Source organism: Hoplias malabaricus, chromosome 5 (assembly GCF_029633855.1).
Source record: "Hoplias malabaricus isolate fHopMal1 chromosome 5, fHopMal1.hap1, whole genome shotgun sequence".
Taxonomy (NCBI): Eukaryota; Metazoa; Chordata; class Actinopteri; order Characiformes; family Erythrinidae; genus Hoplias; species Hoplias malabaricus.
The window spans coordinates 41,120,801-41,139,241 of NC_089804.1; the positions used below are offsets into that span (position 1 = coordinate 41,120,801).

Genomic DNA, 18,441 nt, shown 5'->3' on the forward strand with positions numbered 1-18,441 from the left:
TCGGAGTAGGGGAGGGCGGGACTAGTTTGTGAACGAAACGCTTCTCGAAGTTCTATGTAAACTCTAGAAAAACAAAATCCCGGACGTTTGTGAAATTCCGCCCGGACATTTTTTTAAGTTTAAAAAAGAGGACATGTCCAGGTAAAAGAGAACGTCTGGTCACCCTAATCAATGCATATAGTAAAAATTCTAACACTGCACACATCCATGTTAGTTATTATTATTTTTTAAAAATGTATTTAATGGTACGCCGTACCCACTGTTGGTCCTTTCTGTACTTTTTTTATGATTATTGTATTTTTGTCTTTTATGTAGTGTAGGGTGACCAGACGTCCTCTTTTACCCGGACATGTCCTCTTTTTTTGACTTAAAAAAATGTCCGGGCGGAATTTCACAAACGTCCGGGATTTTGTTTTTCTAGAACTTACATAGAATTTCTAGAAGCTTTGTCACAAATTAGTCCTGCCTTCCCCTACTCCGTTTGGTTCGCTTGAGTGAGAAGGGGGCGTGGTGAAGTAGCCTAAAAGCAGCCTTCTGATTGGACGGTCTGACTGTAGGGCTACCGTTATTGGTCGACAACCTTCTCTGTAAACATTTAATTGGTCAGTCTGCACGTCAGTAGTTGTTCACCCCCCCGGGAGACGTGTCCCCTTTCTCACCATCTCTGATCTGGTCACCCTAATGTAGTGACATGGGAACTCATTTACTCTTATTATTTTTTTTTTGCATTATTTATTATTTCCTTCTGTCCATACTGTAATTATTTTAAAGCTATAAAAGCAGCGGGCCGCTATTCCCAGTACCCGGGGAGCGTTTGGGGGTTCAGTGCCTTGCTCAAGGGCACTTCAGCCGTGTTCCAGCAGGGCCTGGGGTTCAAACCGACAAGCTTCCGGTACCGAGCCTGGTCTCTAACCATTAGGCCACGACTGCCTCCATGTGGGCGTTTCTGATGTCAAAGGTCAATTCACAAGTCAGGTTTTTGGCGGTCTACAGAACTCAGCGCTGGATTCCGGCGTTTGTTTGTCATGGAAGAATTTTTGTTCCAATGTGTGTGACCTACTGTGCTCTTAGGTCCTGTGAGGATAGAGAGACAAACATTTGGCCTTAAAGCTTTCGCCTTAAGCTGGAAAATGTTTACCCCATAGAGTATGAACATGAGGGGAAAAAATCAATGCACTGCATTGAATCAGCAGTAACCTTCATCAGAGCTGAACTGTACTGACACCAGTTCAGCAGGGAAACATCTTTTTAGTTAGAAAAACAAGCAAACAAACAAACTATACACAAAACAACAGTGTTAACCCTTTGTTTACATGTGCTTAGAATGAAAGTACAAGGTACTCTTTAATTTTATGACCATTATTATGTTAGAATAGACACTTTCCAGAATTACAATATAAACTTGTTACACTTACATCACACCTCCACAGAAAAATTAATATTGAGGAAATACAATGTTTATTCTGCTGTGGCATAAAAATGTTTTTTTAATGACTTCTTTATGACCTTGCATTTTTCTTGGTTTAATCTCATTCTTTCCACTGTATCTTACCACAGCTTGCTAGCTCCTTTGCTGGCTGCCAACTTTCCGTAATTATCTCTCTCTCTCTCTCTCTCTCTCTCTCTCTCTCTCTCTCTCTCTCTCTCTCTCTCTTTGCCTTCAGCCTGATGGAGTGCAGCCAAATGTAAATCTCCTGGGAGGCTTTGGACAGTATAAACATGACACACATCTGGAGGACGCCAGCTTCTCGACACGTTACAAGAACCAGTCAGTGTGACCAGTGCGGGGTCGTTCATCTTCCTGTATGCGCCACCACCTCCTTGGCTTTATTCAGATTTTCCATTCGGTTTTCTCTCTCTCTCTCTCTCTCCACCCCCCATGTTTTGTTGTTACCTTTTACTGCATGACTCTGGTAGCTGGATTCCCTATAATCTCACGTCTAACACTTAATACCAAGTTGCAGTTGCCATTTAAAGAAAACAGTCATCTTCTTGTTTTGAAAGGAGTGTGTTTCATTGCAGGAAAGAATGTGTTTAAATTACACAAGCCTGTAAAGATGAGAAAACGAAGCATTAACGGCTACTTAATAAAACAGATTTGGGATATGAATAAAGGTAATATTACAAAGCTATTGCACCAAGCAGTACATTTAAAGTAAGAAGATCTGAAAGCTGTAAACATTATTCAAAGTCTTAGCTTCTTGCAACTAAACTTTACTCACTCTAAGCCACTCAAGTGCAGCCACTTAGGCAAATAGATCAAATACCACACGCAGCACGGGTGATGTGGGCAGTGGAGTCTAAACCTATGCTCAAGTGTAAGCACTTTTATTTTAATAGAATGGTGACCTAAGTGGAATAATGTAGACTAAAATACAAACACCAAGTGTAGGGCTACAGATATTACAGTAAATGTGTTACTACGCTGCATAAAACATGACCCATTTAAGTGTTTATTTGGGTCCTCCAGAAAATTTCACAGCTATATCTTTTATTTGCTATACATAATTTATTTGAGTGCGGCACGGTGGTGCAGCAGGTAGTGTCGCAGCCACACAGCTCCAGGGGCCTGGAGGTTGTGGGTTTAATTCCCACTCCGGGTGACTGTCTGTGAGGAGTGTGGTGTGTTCTCTCTGTGTCTGCGTGGGTTTCCTCTGGGTGCTCCGGTTTCCTCCTACAGTCCAAAAACACACGTTGGTAGGTGGATTGGCGACTCAAAAGTGTCTGTAGGTGTGAATGTGTGTGTGTGTCTGTGTTGCCCTGTGAAGGACTGGAGCCCCCTCCAGGGTGTATTTCCGCCTTGCGCTCAATGATTCCAGGTAGGCTCTGGATTCATTATCTGTAACCCTTATCCAGTTCAGGGTCGCAGTGGGTCTGGAGCCTACCTGGAATCACTGGGCGCAAGGCAGGAACACACCCTGGAGGGGGCGCCAGTCCTTCACAGGGAGACACGCACTCACAAATTCACACACACACACCTACGGACACTTTTGAGTCAACAATCCACCTACCAACATGTGTTTTTGGAGCGTGGGAGGAAACCGGAGCACCCGGAGGAAACCCATGCAGACACAGAGAGAACACACCACACTCCTCACAGACAGTCACCCGGAGGAAACCCACGCAGACACAGGGAGAACACACCACACTCCTCACAGTCACCCGGAGGAAACCCATGCAGACACAGGGAGAACACACCACACTCCTCACAGACAGTCACCCGGAGGAAACCCACGCAGACACAGGGAGAACACACAAACAGACAGTCACCTGGAGTGTGACTCAAGCCCACAGCCTGTAGGGGGTGCCAGTCCTTCACAGGGTGACACATACTGTTGTGTATTATTAAAAATTACATTTTAAATAAAAAAAATAAATAAACAAAATGATGTAGTTTAAAAATGACATGTGAGGAGAATTTATTCATCATTTATTAAGGTAACAGTGCTGCAGTGCACGTCCATTTGTTCTGTTCTTGGGGATAATTTTGTATCCAAAAGTATGTGTTAGTTTTGGTCTAGACCAGTGGTTCTGAGACTGAGGTACGAGTAACACACATGGTATGGTATGGAAAGCATTCTGAGGTGGTAAGCCAGATGACCTCTGAAAATGTGCTACATTTCCTGATTAAAAAAAGGAATAATTAAATTAACGGATTATCTAAAGTTTTCATGTGGAAAATTCCTAATTTGTTCCAGAGCTGGGGGCAGCACGGATAATTGTACCTTATTCCATATTAACTATGAATTTTAAAGTTGTGTTGATGTCATTTGCACTGTTTCATCTCCAGGACATTTATTGTGTTCTTTTATTCTCCACAGTTGTATAATGAAAGATTACAGAGATCCCCCTCTCCTTCTGGAGAAGAGAATGTAATGAACCTTTAGGGAACACAACTGGACTCTAACACCACTGCTGTACCTTTAAAGATACACTACACTGTTCCTACCTTCAGTGGCAGTAATGTCCCTGTACCGTACCTTTAATTCTGAGAGTGTAGGAAGCATCTGCAGTAGATAACGTCCCCCATGTTTCAGAGGAAATGATGTCTGTTTGTGTGTTGCGCGTGTGTATGGGTGTCAGTGGAGTCTGAATTAGCTGGGGGAAAGGTTGACCGTGGAGTGAGGCATTCTTTCCATTAGCCAGACCAAATCAATGCTCTGTGCTCAGGCCCTGTCCCCTCCCCCTGCAACAACCCCCACTGGTCCGAATGGAAAGAGTTGACCCAGGCACAGAACTCCAGAGCTGGCCTTATTGCAGCCCCTGGCCTGATGCTGAGCAATGGCCGTCCCGACACATCTGCCTCCATCAAAAACACAAACACACAGGCCCCTGTGAGCTGACAGACCAACTATAAGAGCATGAGTGAGTGAGCTACAGATTGGTTACTCGATCAGTGTGGTGTCGGGCCGACAGCAGCAGACATGAGAAGAAAGAATATGATTCACAGGAGCCATATTTACTTTGTTTTTATTTTAATTTTTTTATGAAAATGGGTTTAAGGAAATCATATTGGAAATGTTTCAAGCTCAAACCTTGCTTCAGATCTAAAATGTCGAGGGACACAGGGACCAATAAACCACGAGAGATAACTGCAAGGTCCTGATTCTTTGAGGTAATAGATTCCACAGCATTTCCTCAAAAAGAATTAGCCCCGTGCCCTGACTTTATCTGCCACTGTGGTCACCGCCGATGTCCTGATCATCCGTCATCAACACTCAATCATTCCTCTTTAACTAATCGCTACTGTGTGTTGAGCATAATATTGAACACTGGCTGCCGTCACATCGCACGGAAGGTGGATGCATATTAGTGGTTGAGATGAGTCAAAGTAAAGGTAAAGCACTTAGAGTTACTTGGGTTTTGAGAAACAGAAAATACCTTGAAAGGTACTTGAAATGATCAAACGTCTTCTGAAACCCAAAATACTGAATCCGGGTGACTGTATGTGAAGAGATTTTTTTTTTTTTTTTTTTTTTTTTTTTAGAAGTTTAAGGTTACAGCATTACAGAGCATAATCCGAACTCATCAGCACACAAAGAAAGGTCTTGGCACAGGTTGTTCTTCGGTGTGGGCCTGTTACAAAACTGGAGCTCCGTTGATACCTTATACATTGTTGGAAAGCAGCAATCTCAAAGCCACTGGTCTGTGTCTGAGCATGAAAACAATGAATGGCCGTCCAGTCCCAGTTCAACTGAAAGCACAGGAGATATCTGAGCTCCACATTATCATACAAATCAGTGGCACATTTTCAAGGCCTGGGCAGCACTGATGACCTGCAGGATGCAATGGCAGCACATTTTATTGTGGTACATTTCAGTAAGAAATCGAAATTGAAATTGAAGTCTATGTCAATTAAACGTTACATTTTGGATTATAACATAGATTTTACTCCATTATTTTGTTGTTGTGTATTTTCAAACAAATGCCTGCTTTACCATTGATATTTAAAGTTGATAGTTATATTTCATTACACAAAATAAACCAAAGCGAAGTAGGCCAGTCCTTCACAGGGCGACACACACTCACACATTCATTCACACACTCACACCTACGGACACTTTTCAGTTTCCAATCCACCAACCAACGTGTGTTTTTGGAGCGTGGAAGGAAACCGGAGCACCCGGAGGAAACCCACGCAGACACAGGGAGAACACACCACACTCCTCACAGACAGTCACCCGGAGGAAACCCACGCAGACACAGGGAGAACACACCACACTCCTCACAGACAGTCACCCGGAGGAAACCCACACAGACACAGGGAGAACACACCACACTCCTCACAGACAGTCACCCGGAGGAAACCCACGCAGACACAGGGAGAACACACCACACTCCTCACAGACAGTCACCCGGAGGAAACCCACGCAGACACAGGGAGAACACACCACACTCCTCACAGACAGTCACCTGGAGGAAACCCACACAGACACAGGGAGAACACACCACACTCCTCACAGACAGTCACCCGGAGTGGGACTCGAACCCACAACCTCCAGGTCCCTGGAGCTGTGACAGACACTACCTGCTGCTTCACAGCGCCACCCTGGTGGGAATTCATTAAAAGAAAATATGTAGAATGGAGACCTTGGCTTTAACACAGCTGTTATGGTGAGGAAACATCTATTTTTTTTCTGCAAAACACTTTGAACTGCTTTTGTATGAAAGGTGCTCTATAAATAAACAAGCCTTGCTTATTTGAAGACTTTTGCTTAAACAGAACCAGCACCAAATTCTAGAGAGAATAATAAGATACAGTGTGTGCTTGTTTTACACTTTTTATTAAAGAAATTCCAACCATATATCTGTCTATTTACAAATCAAAATTCTTTGTACAAAATTGTTTCTTATTTGTTTCTCGGTCCAAACCAGTAGCCACAAGTTATCACAAAAAAAAATATATATATATCAGTCCATAAAGTATCCTTTAGCAAGTAAAAAATATCTCTTTGGTCATTTCTTGAACGCTCGCATTCACACCATCAGTGAAATAACAAGGAAAAAGAATGAAGAGTTGCATAGTTTTAGAATAAAATACAGCTCCATCAAACCCAGAAGTCATTTTTGCAGAAGATATTTGTATTCTCTTCTTATCTGAAGCTCACAATGTTCATGTTTGTACAGTCTCAATGAGGTGTTTACTCTCACTGTAACTTCAAAAGTACAGTGCTGTTTGGGATTCTGATCAGTCATCGGTCTGTTCAGTGAAACAACCACCAAAACCACAGTGGTCTACTGTAGTGCCTCTTTGGACAGTGTTTTCTTTTCTAATAAATGACATCATTGTTTACAAAGTCATTTCTTTCTTATAAAGCAGACACTGGGTCATTATTCGTTTTGAAAATAGCAGAAATAACAATGAAATTGAGCTAAAAAACCTACCCCAGATGTCTACCCAGTGCGATAAGGCAAGCGTTGATAGAAGTCCAACCAAATCCAAGCCCACTTCATTAGTGATATACAGTAACACACCTTTGGTCTAGGAATTACCCCAAGATTACTCCGCACTGATCTATTAACCAGAAATATTCTCAAGTGCTTGAGTAGGAAAAAGTTGCATAGTTCAATCATCATGACTTTAATAAATAACAAATACAAAAATACTTGTCCGTCACTGATAGATTTCTTAGAGAATAGAACTGAGCCTCTCAGGAGTTACAGAAACAGACGACGACGAGAGGTCTGGAACAGAGCTCAGAGCACAGTGAGGTCGTGGCAGGATTTGGAGCGTACTTTGAGGGCCATCTTTTTGTTGTTCCTTGCCACTAGCCTGTCAAGGAAGCGGCGGGCCTTTTTGGTGATGCTCTCCTTGCGCTTGTAGATGGAGCGGCGACGTTCATTGGTCTCTTTGCTGTCTTTCCGCAGGCGAATCTGCCTCACGATGCCCTCAAATAACTCATTCACGTTGTGGTGCAGCGAAGCTGACGTCTCAATGAACTTGCAGTCAAAGACCACAGCGCAGGCCCGGCCCTCTGACAAAACAGAGCAGGACGTTAATCCGAGTAAAGTTCTGCAGTATGTTACATTTCACAGCCATATCACAGCAATGAGGACTATGGCCTGTGTTGTTTTATTGATGACTGTCAACAACAATTTCAAAGCAACACTCTGATACAACAGAGAACATGTTGATTTGATATTCACATAAAATATGAGCCATGTACGTAACAAAAATTCAAAGGGACAACCTCCAAACTTTAACAATCCAGATGTTAGAATGAGAAAAATATCCAAACCTGGGGTGTACGATGTGGCCCTAAAATAATATCACAATATTTCAATGTATTTTTTAAATAACTATTTACTTGGCAATAAAAATAAAACACATATTACAACCAAAAATAAAGAAGAAGAAACTAACGATTTATTATAATATAAATACAGTGGAACCTCTACTAATGAACGCCTCTACTAACGAACGCCTATCCTAACGAACTTTCCAAGATACGAACCGGGCATTTGAATATTTTTTGCCTCCACCAACGAACCACGACTCTAGAAACGAACCCGAGGCTCCGCCGAGCCGGCGGCTGGAAATGGCCACTGACCCCAATAGACGAGTCTCCCAGCGCCCAGACTGGAGTGAGCTTTTAAGATTAGCACATTGTAGCTTTAGCAATTTAGCATTAGTGTAAATAGCAGACATCAATATTCGTGCTAAGTTAAACCGTATCTACGCTTCGTCTCCCCACATTCACCGCCTACTCTCCGTTAAGGGCAGCTCACACCCCACTTCTCATCTCTCTGAACTGTTGCCCTCTGTTCTGGTTTGGAGTCACCTGTAGCACCTACCAAACAGACTGAGAAAGGGCCATAACCTTTCTGAACTCTCATATGCACCGATCCCACTCTGACTTCCTTTCAACAATATAACAATAATGTACAATATATTTATTACCACCACCGCCGCCGCTGCTGCTACTGTTTTGGACTCTCAGCCACTGCAAGATCTACTCATCAATGTGCAATATTCATATTCATATCTTAAACATAATGCATAGAAAGAGTAAAAGGAAACATGATTTAAATGATTCAAACCATTACAATGATGCAATAAAAGGAAAAACTAAAGAGCTGTTACAGAATAAACCGTGAGGAGTGTTTTAAACCGCGCTGTAGCTGCTCAAACAGGAGTGTGGTCAGTCTTGGTTTAAAAGTGTCTAAGATCTTCTAATGTTCTCAGTCTGGTTCTGTTTCAGAGCGGCGCCGGAGCTAAACGCTGCTTCTCCATGTTTACTCTCCACCTGAGGCAGGACTAACTCTAGTTCCTAAAGTTCTGAGATCTCTGTTTGGCTCATATCTCTGTAACAGATCTGATAAATACACTGCTCCTACACCATGAAGACATTTATAGAGCAGTAACCACACCTTAAAGTCTATTCTGTAACAGACAGGTCTCCAGTGTAGGGATTTAAGAATGGGGTATGAAGGGTTAAGGTTTCTCCAAGGGATTGTTTGGTAAAACACGTGTCATCAGACAGAAAGTTCCACACATTCTTCTGGGTGGAAAAAACAATTCCTCCAACTATTGCTCTAACTGTATCAACTGTTCACTTACTGAACTAGGGCTGGACAATAACTAAATATCAACATATAATCGCAATATTAACTGTTTAAACACATTTTCAAAATTTCAATACACATTATTTACAGCATCGGCCACTGACTGACATTAGAGAGCGCTGTCGTCAGTTCAGCACTCAATTTAAAATTTAGTTTAAAGGCTATGCACCAGCGATATGAAAGTGTCAAACAAATAAATACAGTGGAATTTGAGTTCCTAACTTGTGTTTATTGATAGTCAGAAAACATGTTATTTCTTACTAATTCAAGGAATAAGGTTTAAAAGACCGTTGCCCCCCAACGGTGTTGGGAAACTCTAATAGGCGTCTTGCCTGTGACGTAGATGGTGGACAACAACTCTAGAAGCTGCACTTTATTTAATGCAAAATGACGAAAAGGTGTGATGTTTTTGGCTGCAATCATTCAATGTACAGTGGGACATCTGTGCACAAATGACCCAAAAATCCCAAAATATCCAGAAAATGGACTAAATTTGTCAACTTTAAACGGGCACTTTGGAAAGGACCATCCGCTCACTCCGTTATCTGTAGCTCATTTCACTGGCGCTTTTCCAACAATATGGGCATGTGAGGAAACCAACGAATGGTGTTCAACAGCCTCTGTAACATGGAGGTAAACAGGGTAAGGACACTCACTTTGCCTGTTTTAGTTGGGGTTAGTTAACGTTAGCTTGACTTGCTAAACTCGGTGGCTCAGATTATACTCGGCTACGTAGCTGCATTACGGAGGTTTATAGTGTCGGATGAATTCGAGTTCGACTTCGATCACATTTACAAGAATAACGGTACCTCTAAATTTGAGTTTAGCTTATTGCTAGGCTATTGTCATGAATAATGTTGGTTATTTAGCTAGCTAGATACTGTCATAACAGTCAGTCATAATGGTGTTTTACCGCGGCGTTGATCAGCTGTTGCCGACCAGTGACATCACGGTTGCGTTCAAGAATTTCGGGTTTTTCCGTCAATTTAATAAAATTGTCAGTTTTAAAGCAAATTAAGCTGCTATTTTCATTTTAATTCATACTTATATATGTCAGTGACTACAATAATGTGAAATATTCATGGAGGTCCATTAAATGGTGCTTAGCCTTTAACATAAACATTGTCAAGGCCTGTAGGTTTATATTTGATGTCACGTTCCTTGTTTGTTTCTTAGAAGTTTCCAGTGGATTTTATACTGTTCATATCAATATTAGAATTATATCGTATCGACCACAATTAAGAAATATATCGTGATATAAATTTTGACCGTATCATCCAGCCCTATCCTGAAGAATCAATGAAAGTGAAATATACTTTGTTTCAGTGGTTAAATGCTAACTGCCAAACAGTTATAAGAGTATTTCCTTAAGCTGCTAAACCTCATGGAATCAGTAATTATACACACACCAACACGCAAAGGTTTATATAACAATATCAGCGTGCTTACCCTCCACTGCCACCTCTCGACAGCGCACCAGGTCGCTCTTATTGCCAACAAGGATGATAGGAATGTTCTCCGCCTGGCGGATGCGTCGCAGCTGGATGCGAAGTTCTGATGCACTTTCAAAGCTGCTGCGGTCAGTGATGGAGTAAACAATGACATAAGCATTGCCCACCTGCATGCAGTAATCCTGCACCCACTTCTCATCCTCCTCCTGTGAATCACAGACAATGATAGAAATTATATAAATGAACAGTGTAATGTAATCTACGTCCCTCAGAACAGAGGAGTGGGATTCACTAAAGGCCTTACTTTATCGTTTTATAATGAAACACAGAGTGCAAAGTGTTTCTGCCTTGGTGGAAAATCAAATTAGGATTCAGTGCTCTCATCGCTGTGGCCCGGGTTCGATTCCCGGTCTGGGAAGCGTGTTCTTTCCAAGGGCAGTTGTGGTGTAATGGTTAGAGATAGAGTTTGTTGGTTTGATTCCTATGAGTGGCACGGCGGTGGGAGTGAAGGCACAGCACTGTCCTTCTCCTCAAGCCATGGCTGAGGGGCCCTTGAGCAAGGCACCGAACCCACAACTGCTCCCCGGGTGTGTGTTCACAGCCACTAGTGTGTGTGTGTGTGTTCACTGCCACAGACGGGGGAATTTTCATTGTACAGTGACAAATAATTGCACATTTAATTTAATTTAACAAATTAAATAGACTAAGAATATAAAATATTAACGTCAACCACGTATTCTATCACACTAACTATGGGGATGCTATGGAGCCACAGAATGGAGGTGTTTACCCTTGTGAACAACCATTCTGACCAGGTCTTGCTGCCTTGGAGTCCTCAGTGTGCACTCGCAGAGTGTTGTGATCAATAGCGGTGTAATTAGGTCCCAAAGCCATCAGTGTCCTCTGGTGTGTGAAGATGCTCAGCAGGGGCCCGGAGCGCTCTGTCCGATCTCTGTTGGAGACTGGCCCACTCCACTTCAGATACTGTCAATAGAGTCTGGCCAGTGGTGCTCAATGTTTTTCCACAACGTTCACTTTGGGAAGGGCACTGTGGCCTTTAGGTGTGTGTTGTTTGTTGTTGACTGTGAACTTGCAGCTTAGACACATACTAATCAGTCTGTGTGTGGACCAAGTGCCTATAGATGTTTTCTTTGACTTGCTGCAGAGTTTATAAAGTAGGGTTTGCTTTTTTATTTTTCATTTTTTAAATCTACAGATGCGTTTGAAATGAATGTTTGTTTGTTGGGGGTTTTCATACCTGCTTCTCTGTTTCCCATGTGTCCATTACAACAAGCGTGGTCTCTTCTCCATCCACTGTTAATGTTCTTTCATATGTATCCTCTAAAGAATAAAGGAACATAGATATTTCAGAATCTGTCAAATCTTAATCTCTGGCAGTAACCAAAATATTAATTATTAAACTCATATTTCAACATTGATTTATTTTTATCCAGTTTTTAAACTCTTTTTAACGTATATTTTTGAACGCGTAGAATAAAGCCCAGTTTGTTTCAAAAAGCAAACCAAAGTCTTCCCATAAAACTTTATTTAAACATAGGATAAAGTCGATAAGGCTCTGAGGGAAAAGCACCCCTTTAATGTCAGTGTTAATGTGCTTATCCCTGATCTGCTCGAGTGGTGCTATGTTATTTCTTAGCATTCATGGACATGAAGAATGAGTGTAGAGTGGAGCAGTGGAAAAAGCATTGAGCCATGTCTAGTTTAAGCTGATCCTGTGTCCAGTTTGACAAGAAGATGAAAACACACTTTGCTTCAGGGTGAAACAGACCTGGTCTCATCTCATTTTTCCACTTTAAATCTACTCTGTCACTTTATAAGTCTTTCATGCAAAGTTTAAATATAATATTATTACACTACGACATTCAAGTTTGAACTCAAACTAGGATCAAATAAACTTTAACTGTAGTGTTTTTAAATCTAATGAAATTCATTCATTGTCTGTAGATAGGTGGATTGGAGACTCAAAATTGTCCGTAGGTGTGAGTGTGTGAGTGTGTGTCGCCCTGTGACAGACTGGTGCCCCCTCCAGGGTGTGTCTGCGTGGGTTTCCTCCGGGTGACTGTCTGTGAGGAGTGTGGTGTGTTCTCCCTGTATCTGCGTGGGTTTCCTCCGGGTGACTGTCTGTGAGGAGTGTGGTGTGTTCTCCCTGTGTCTGCGTGGGTTTCCTCTGGGTGACTGTCTGTGAGGAGTGTGGTGTGTTCTCCCTGTGTCTGCGTGGGTTTCCTCTGGGTGACTGTCTGTGAGGATTGTGGTGTGTTCTCCCTGTGTCTGCGTGGGTTTCCTCTGGGTGACTGTCTGTGAGGATTGTGGTGTGTTCTCCCTGTGTCTGCGTGGGTTTCCTCCGGGTGCTCCGGTTTCCTTCCATGCTCAAACTTAAAACTTATATTCTGCACAAACTTACAATGACTTTACATCATATGTAAATAGGCAATATGTTAGAGTAAAAATTAAAAAATAATCCAGATTAGGTCATTAGAAATCAGGCAAATGTCCAGTTACTTGTCTACTACAGTGAATAAAGCTGTCATCCTGCACCTTTAAGTACAAGCGCTTTCAGACAATAAATAATCCATACTTCAGCGCTCTTATATCTGTGACCTACATCTGTAACCATGTAAGAGAATCCTGTAAGGACATCTTAGATTTCCCAGTCAGTGTATTTCACCAGCGACTGCACACGTGGGCATAAATATATATATTCTCTTTTGCAAACAACATCATTGTACCAAAGTCAGGTCTTACAGAGACAAAAATAGACTGAAAGAAGAACAGCTCGCATCACACAATGAGGACCGAACACTCGATGGGTCACACACACACCACCAAAGCAAGTCGGCTTGGGCCCAGTTATAGGCAATGTCCAAATCTAGCAGTGCTGAGTATAATACAACAAAGCCAGCAGCCATATCCACTGCAAGGACATGCTACAATAACAGGCTAAAACATTCCAGACACCTCCGGGCATTATGGATCAATATAACTCGTGTTTTTCTGTGCTGTTAAATCAATACTTCACTTTTCAAGTCACTACATGTGATATGTAGGGTTTTGGATTCACCAGTCAGTCCTAAGAGTCTGCACTATTCACATACATCAGATCTGACTTGGTGTTTTTTGCCCAGAGCAGGGCCGTCACTAGAGATGAATGATTAGGGGGTAAGCTGTAACTGGAGCGGGTGTCTGGGGTGACTGCCTCATAGCAGCACATTTCTTTGATGAGGTACAGATTAAGAAAAGCCACAAGGAGCAGTTTTGAACATCCATCTACAGGTAGAAACAAAAAACTGAGTAGTGAACAACTATTAACTGATTATCTACAGGTGTCTGTAAAGTACACAGTCGTAACGTCAGGAAAGAACATAAACATCAGCTCAGTCTCTAAACACTGCAGAGTTTAACACGGGAACATTTTAACTGGGTTATTCAGCAGCGTCCTTCACCTTCATCAGTAACCAGGTTTCCTCTGCTACATAATGCTATTTCAGCTAGTGCCTCAGTGGCTTTCAGTTCGGTTCATTACAGATTATAACAGGCATCAATTAAAGTTTTCACTTTATTATAGTTTTGAAATGACACTCGCCATCAGGGAACTCACTACACCTTCTCCCCACACACACCGTGTGTGTATTCTGTAAAGAAATCAGTACTGCCCATTAGTGATATGTCGGTCGCGAACGAACCGGTTCAAAGAGCCGGCTCTTGTAAGTGAACGATGAGAGCCGGTTCCCGTCTAAGACCGAGCCATTTTTCTAAGGCTTGTCATTCAACCAATCAGAGAACAACAAGCAAGCTCCAACCCTCCAAGCTGAGACACTTGGTTTCCCTGAATGCCAATCTGCCTTCCAAAACATAGTTGAAGAAAATGTTAATCAGTTAAATGTTTGTTGACAGATGTGGTTGTTTTAATCACTACCGTTGAATGCTGCTGTTTTGCACTTTGCAGAGTATTTGTTTATTTTATTACCCAGAAATGGATGATTATTTAATTTAATAAGCTATTTTGTACTTTTGGGTTCCATTGGCTGTATTTCAGAGTTTACAAGTGATGTTTTATTAAGGTGTTTAAATAAAAATCCAGTTATTTATATAATTGAATGCAATCAGTGAGTTATTACAAGACAGCCATAAAAAAATTGGCCATTGCAACACTATTTATTATTTTTAATTTTGAACAATAATATTTTGTCCATATAGTCATGTAAAATGTAGGTAATATTGTTCTATACCAGTGGAAATCAGTGGTAAAACAAAGAGCCATTTAGGAGCCGAAAGAGCCGGCTCTTTATAAAGAGCCGAGCCAAAAAAGCCGGCTCCCAAAAAAGAGCCGAAATTCCCATCACTACTGCCCATAGCCCACGGTGTCAAAGGGACATGCAGTAACAGCAGCAGCTCCCCCAGGTCCTAGTGACCCCAAGTTTCATTACATTATTAATATGGAGACAGAACTGCTGTTGAAAATGAAAGAAATTTATCAGCATTATGCTTGAAAGCTTCATGAGATATTTATATTCCCCAGGTATAAAAGTGTTGTGTCCCCTTTTTATTTGTCACAACTGTGTTAATGGATTAAAAGTGGTTAGTGTTACACTTATAATCTTAATAAAAAAAAAAAACACGAATGCTGTATCAGGTTTGTCTTAAAATACACTTTCAACAAGAGTTCCCAGTAAACAAGGAACGTCCCTGGATAGGAAATAGGTCTAAATGTAGTCTGTCCGTCAAGGACATATTTTAAACGTCAATGGACGTCCAAAATCCATCTTAATAAGTTAGTTAAGTGGTGACCAATCGATAACGTCAGGGGACGTCCAAAACGCGTTTTATACAAGTAATTTATTTCGAGACCAATTAATAACGTCAATGGACGTCTAAAATACGTCTAATAGTCGTCTTTTCAATGTCTGTGTTTGGACGTCTTTTCAACTTTCATTTTCAACCTTAAGAGAACGTTGATTAGACGGCAGTCATTGCGTTATTTCAACGTTGAATCAACGGCTAAATATTTACTGGGTTACCACCACAGGTTAGGAAGTATAATAATTATATATTACAATGATATACTTTTATGAGTAACATTAAAGCCATATGGACCTTAAGAACCACGCTGTATTTTGGGGGGTGATATTTATTCAATTATATATATATATATATATAGATACATATTTAAAAACACAGACACAGTAATAAACTCCAGTTTTTGTAAACGGCTCACCTCCTATATGATTGTGCGCGTCTTTTTCTTGTATTCCGGCGAAAATGCTGGCGAGGCTGGACTTGCCCACCCCGTGGTCTCCGAGCAGGACGACCCGGTAGAGGCACTCACCTCCGGAGCTGTCGGACTGCTCGGAGTCGGAGGAGCTGCTGAACCGCGGCTTGACGCTGCTGTCCCCGGCCTGGTAGGAGGCGGAGTGTCCGAGCGGAGGGTGGTGGGGTTCCCCGGGCAGCGGTCGGTCTTTTGACCGCTGCTGGTGAGAGGAGGGGAGCGGAGTGCTCGCTCTCCTCCGCAGCGTTTCCTTACCCTCTCTCTCCGTGTTTAGCGTCATCTTCCGCTCATGGGCATGCCTTCAACTCGGGGGAAAAGCAACAGCAAGTTAATAGTTTGTCAGTTAAGTTTCTTTTCTTCGGACATATCAGAGTCAGAGAAATAGCTTCCACTGAAAACGGGTATTTACTCACAGACGAGGCCATTCGCGGTGTGACTGGTGCCAGGAGACGGTCAGCGACGGTTTCTTTACCGCTCCTCCATCTCCAAGCACTGCTCTTCACTCGGTCCGCTTTAATGACACACAGCCGTTACTCACTACAGAGTAATTCTGCTCAGATTTCCCGCCTTTGGAGCTCTTTATTTCGACTTTCCCCTCTCACTTTTGTTCATAATTGTCCGGGCTTCCGTCCCTTTGCATGTCTTTCCCTCAGATTTGAGCTCTTTTAAAAGACCCTCTCACAGTTTTCACCACGTCCCAGCCACTTTACCACTGTCCCTTTGCCCGGGTGTCTGTCTCTTCGCCTGTCGTCTGTCAGATTTGACCGAGTTTCAGTCGGTTCTCACTGCAGTTCCCTCAGTTTTGTTTCCTGTGGGAGGCAACGATGTAATGTTAAACCCCAGGAGTCATAGCAACCAGTCAGCAACGTTCCACAACGCTGTTAAAAATTCAGGAGTGGAATCAGGGGGTTGCTCTCTCTCTCTCTCTCTCTCTCTCTCTCTCTCACACACACAGAACCCTCAAGATACCCTCAACAAACTTCATGCAGTGCACGAGGACCAAACACTGAGGTCAAAAATATCTGCCTTCTGACCTCAACCTGAGAGAACCTTAAACACAAGGTCCTGGCACTTTGAAGCCATAACTACAAACACTCTGTGCTGGGTGAAATATTCCTTCATTCATTCATTGTCTGTAACTCTTATCCAGTTCAGGGCGGCGGTGGGTCCGGAGCCTACCCAGAATCATTGGGCACAAAGCGGGAACACACCCTGGAGGTGGCGCCAGTCCTTCACAGGGCGACACACACTCACACATTCACTCACACCTATGGACACTTTTGAGTCTCCAATCCACCTACCAACGTGTTTTTGGAGCGTAGGAGGAAACCGGAGCACCCAGAGGAAACCCATGCAGACACAAGGAGAACACACCACACTCCTCACAGACAGTCACCCGGAGGAAACCCACGCAGACACAGAGAGAACACACCACACTCCTCACAGACAGTCACCCGGAGGAAACCCACACAGACACAGGGAGAACACACCATACTCCTCACAGACAGTCACCCGGAGGAAACCCACACAGACACAGAGAGAACACACCACACTCCTCACAGACAGTCACCCGGAGGAAACCCACACAGACACAGAGAGAACACACCACACTCCTCACAGACAGTCACCCGGAGGAAACCCACGCAGACACAGAGAGAACACACCACACTCCTCACAGACAGTCACCTGGAGGCAACCCACACAGACACCGAGAGAACACACCACACTCCTCACAGACAGTCACCCAGAGCGAGAATTGAACCCACAACCTCCAGGAGTACATACTTTTATTTTCCACTCAAGTATTAAAAAGTACGCACAAAAGCATGAGATTAATTACTGAATAAATGCAATTATAAAACCATAATATATTTGTATATTGTGACACTGAATTCTATCACTGTCACCAAACATCCTGACGCTTGAGCCAAAATCCAAGTGGACTCCTTAGCTGTAGCGCATTAGTGAAATGGACCGTTTTGTTTATATTACTCACCCAATTCATAAACTCAGACAGATATGCTTTCAGATCCTCAAGTTACGAGTCCCAAACGTCTTCGGGGAGATGCCGTTCTTTTTATTTGTTGTGTTTACATTGTGCTGGGTCATTGCTTCAGTGTGACGTGGAATATCTGAGAGTGCAGTCCAGTTTCAGCTGTCTCCAACAACATGACATCGAGCTTCAGTCCCTCACTCCGCTCCAAGCTACACAGTCCTTATCAGCCTTCTCTATTAATCACCTTCTTTCATGTTTCAAGCTGCACTTAGTCCATACCTTGCCTTCATAGCACCGTCGCTGTGAAGTAATGCCAGATGCAGTGTCAGTCACACAGCCATTCAAGAAAAACAGCCTGATTAACTTTTATGTTTCTCCAAAGAAGGCAGGGGCTTCAACACAATATCTTTTTTTTTTTGGTGCTTGAAAGGACAATGAGGACATATTTTGCTGAGGTCCTGCTTCAGTAGACCGTACCAGGAAACTGTATTCTCTGAGGCTCAGCTGAATCTTTTCCAACTGAAACAACAAAAGTAATCAAAGCAGTCAGCCATGTATTGGGGTGATGAAGGCCCTAACTGTTTACAGAGCCAGGCTTGTTCCCACACTTAAGTCAATTACAGCAATGTCCCAAAACTGCAGTT

The 18,441-nt window shown here is 42.6% G+C and overlaps 1 protein-coding gene across 3 annotated transcripts; it reads right to left on the bottom strand.

Moving 5' to 3' along the window:
• Positions 1-6,305: 6,305 nt before the first annotated feature.
• Positions 6,306-17,922, bottom strand: rem1 (RAS (RAD and GEM)-like GTP-binding 1). 3 transcript variants are annotated; one of them, XM_066672043.1, is made up of 6 exons: positions 17,798-17,922; positions 16,215-16,610; positions 15,751-16,100; positions 11,776-11,858; positions 10,516-10,723; positions 6,306-7,475 (listed from the first exon to the last, which is right to left on the bottom strand). In XM_066672043.1, exons 3-6 carry the CDS (start codon positions 16,079-16,081, stop codon positions 7,198-7,200), a joined length of 900 nt encoding a protein of 299 aa, XP_066528140.1. In that variant the 5' UTR covers positions 16,082-16,100; positions 16,215-16,610; positions 17,798-17,922; the 3' UTR covers positions 6,306-7,197. The 3 variants fall into 3 exon arrangements, with proteins under 3 accessions (XP_066528140.1, XP_066528141.1, XP_066528139.1); XM_066672044.1 differs by lacking the exon at positions 17,798-17,922 and having other exon boundaries at positions 15,751-16,106; positions 16,215-16,712; XM_066672042.1 differs by lacking the exon at positions 17,798-17,922 and having other exon boundaries at positions 16,215-16,711.
• Positions 17,923-18,441: the final 519 nt, after the last annotated feature.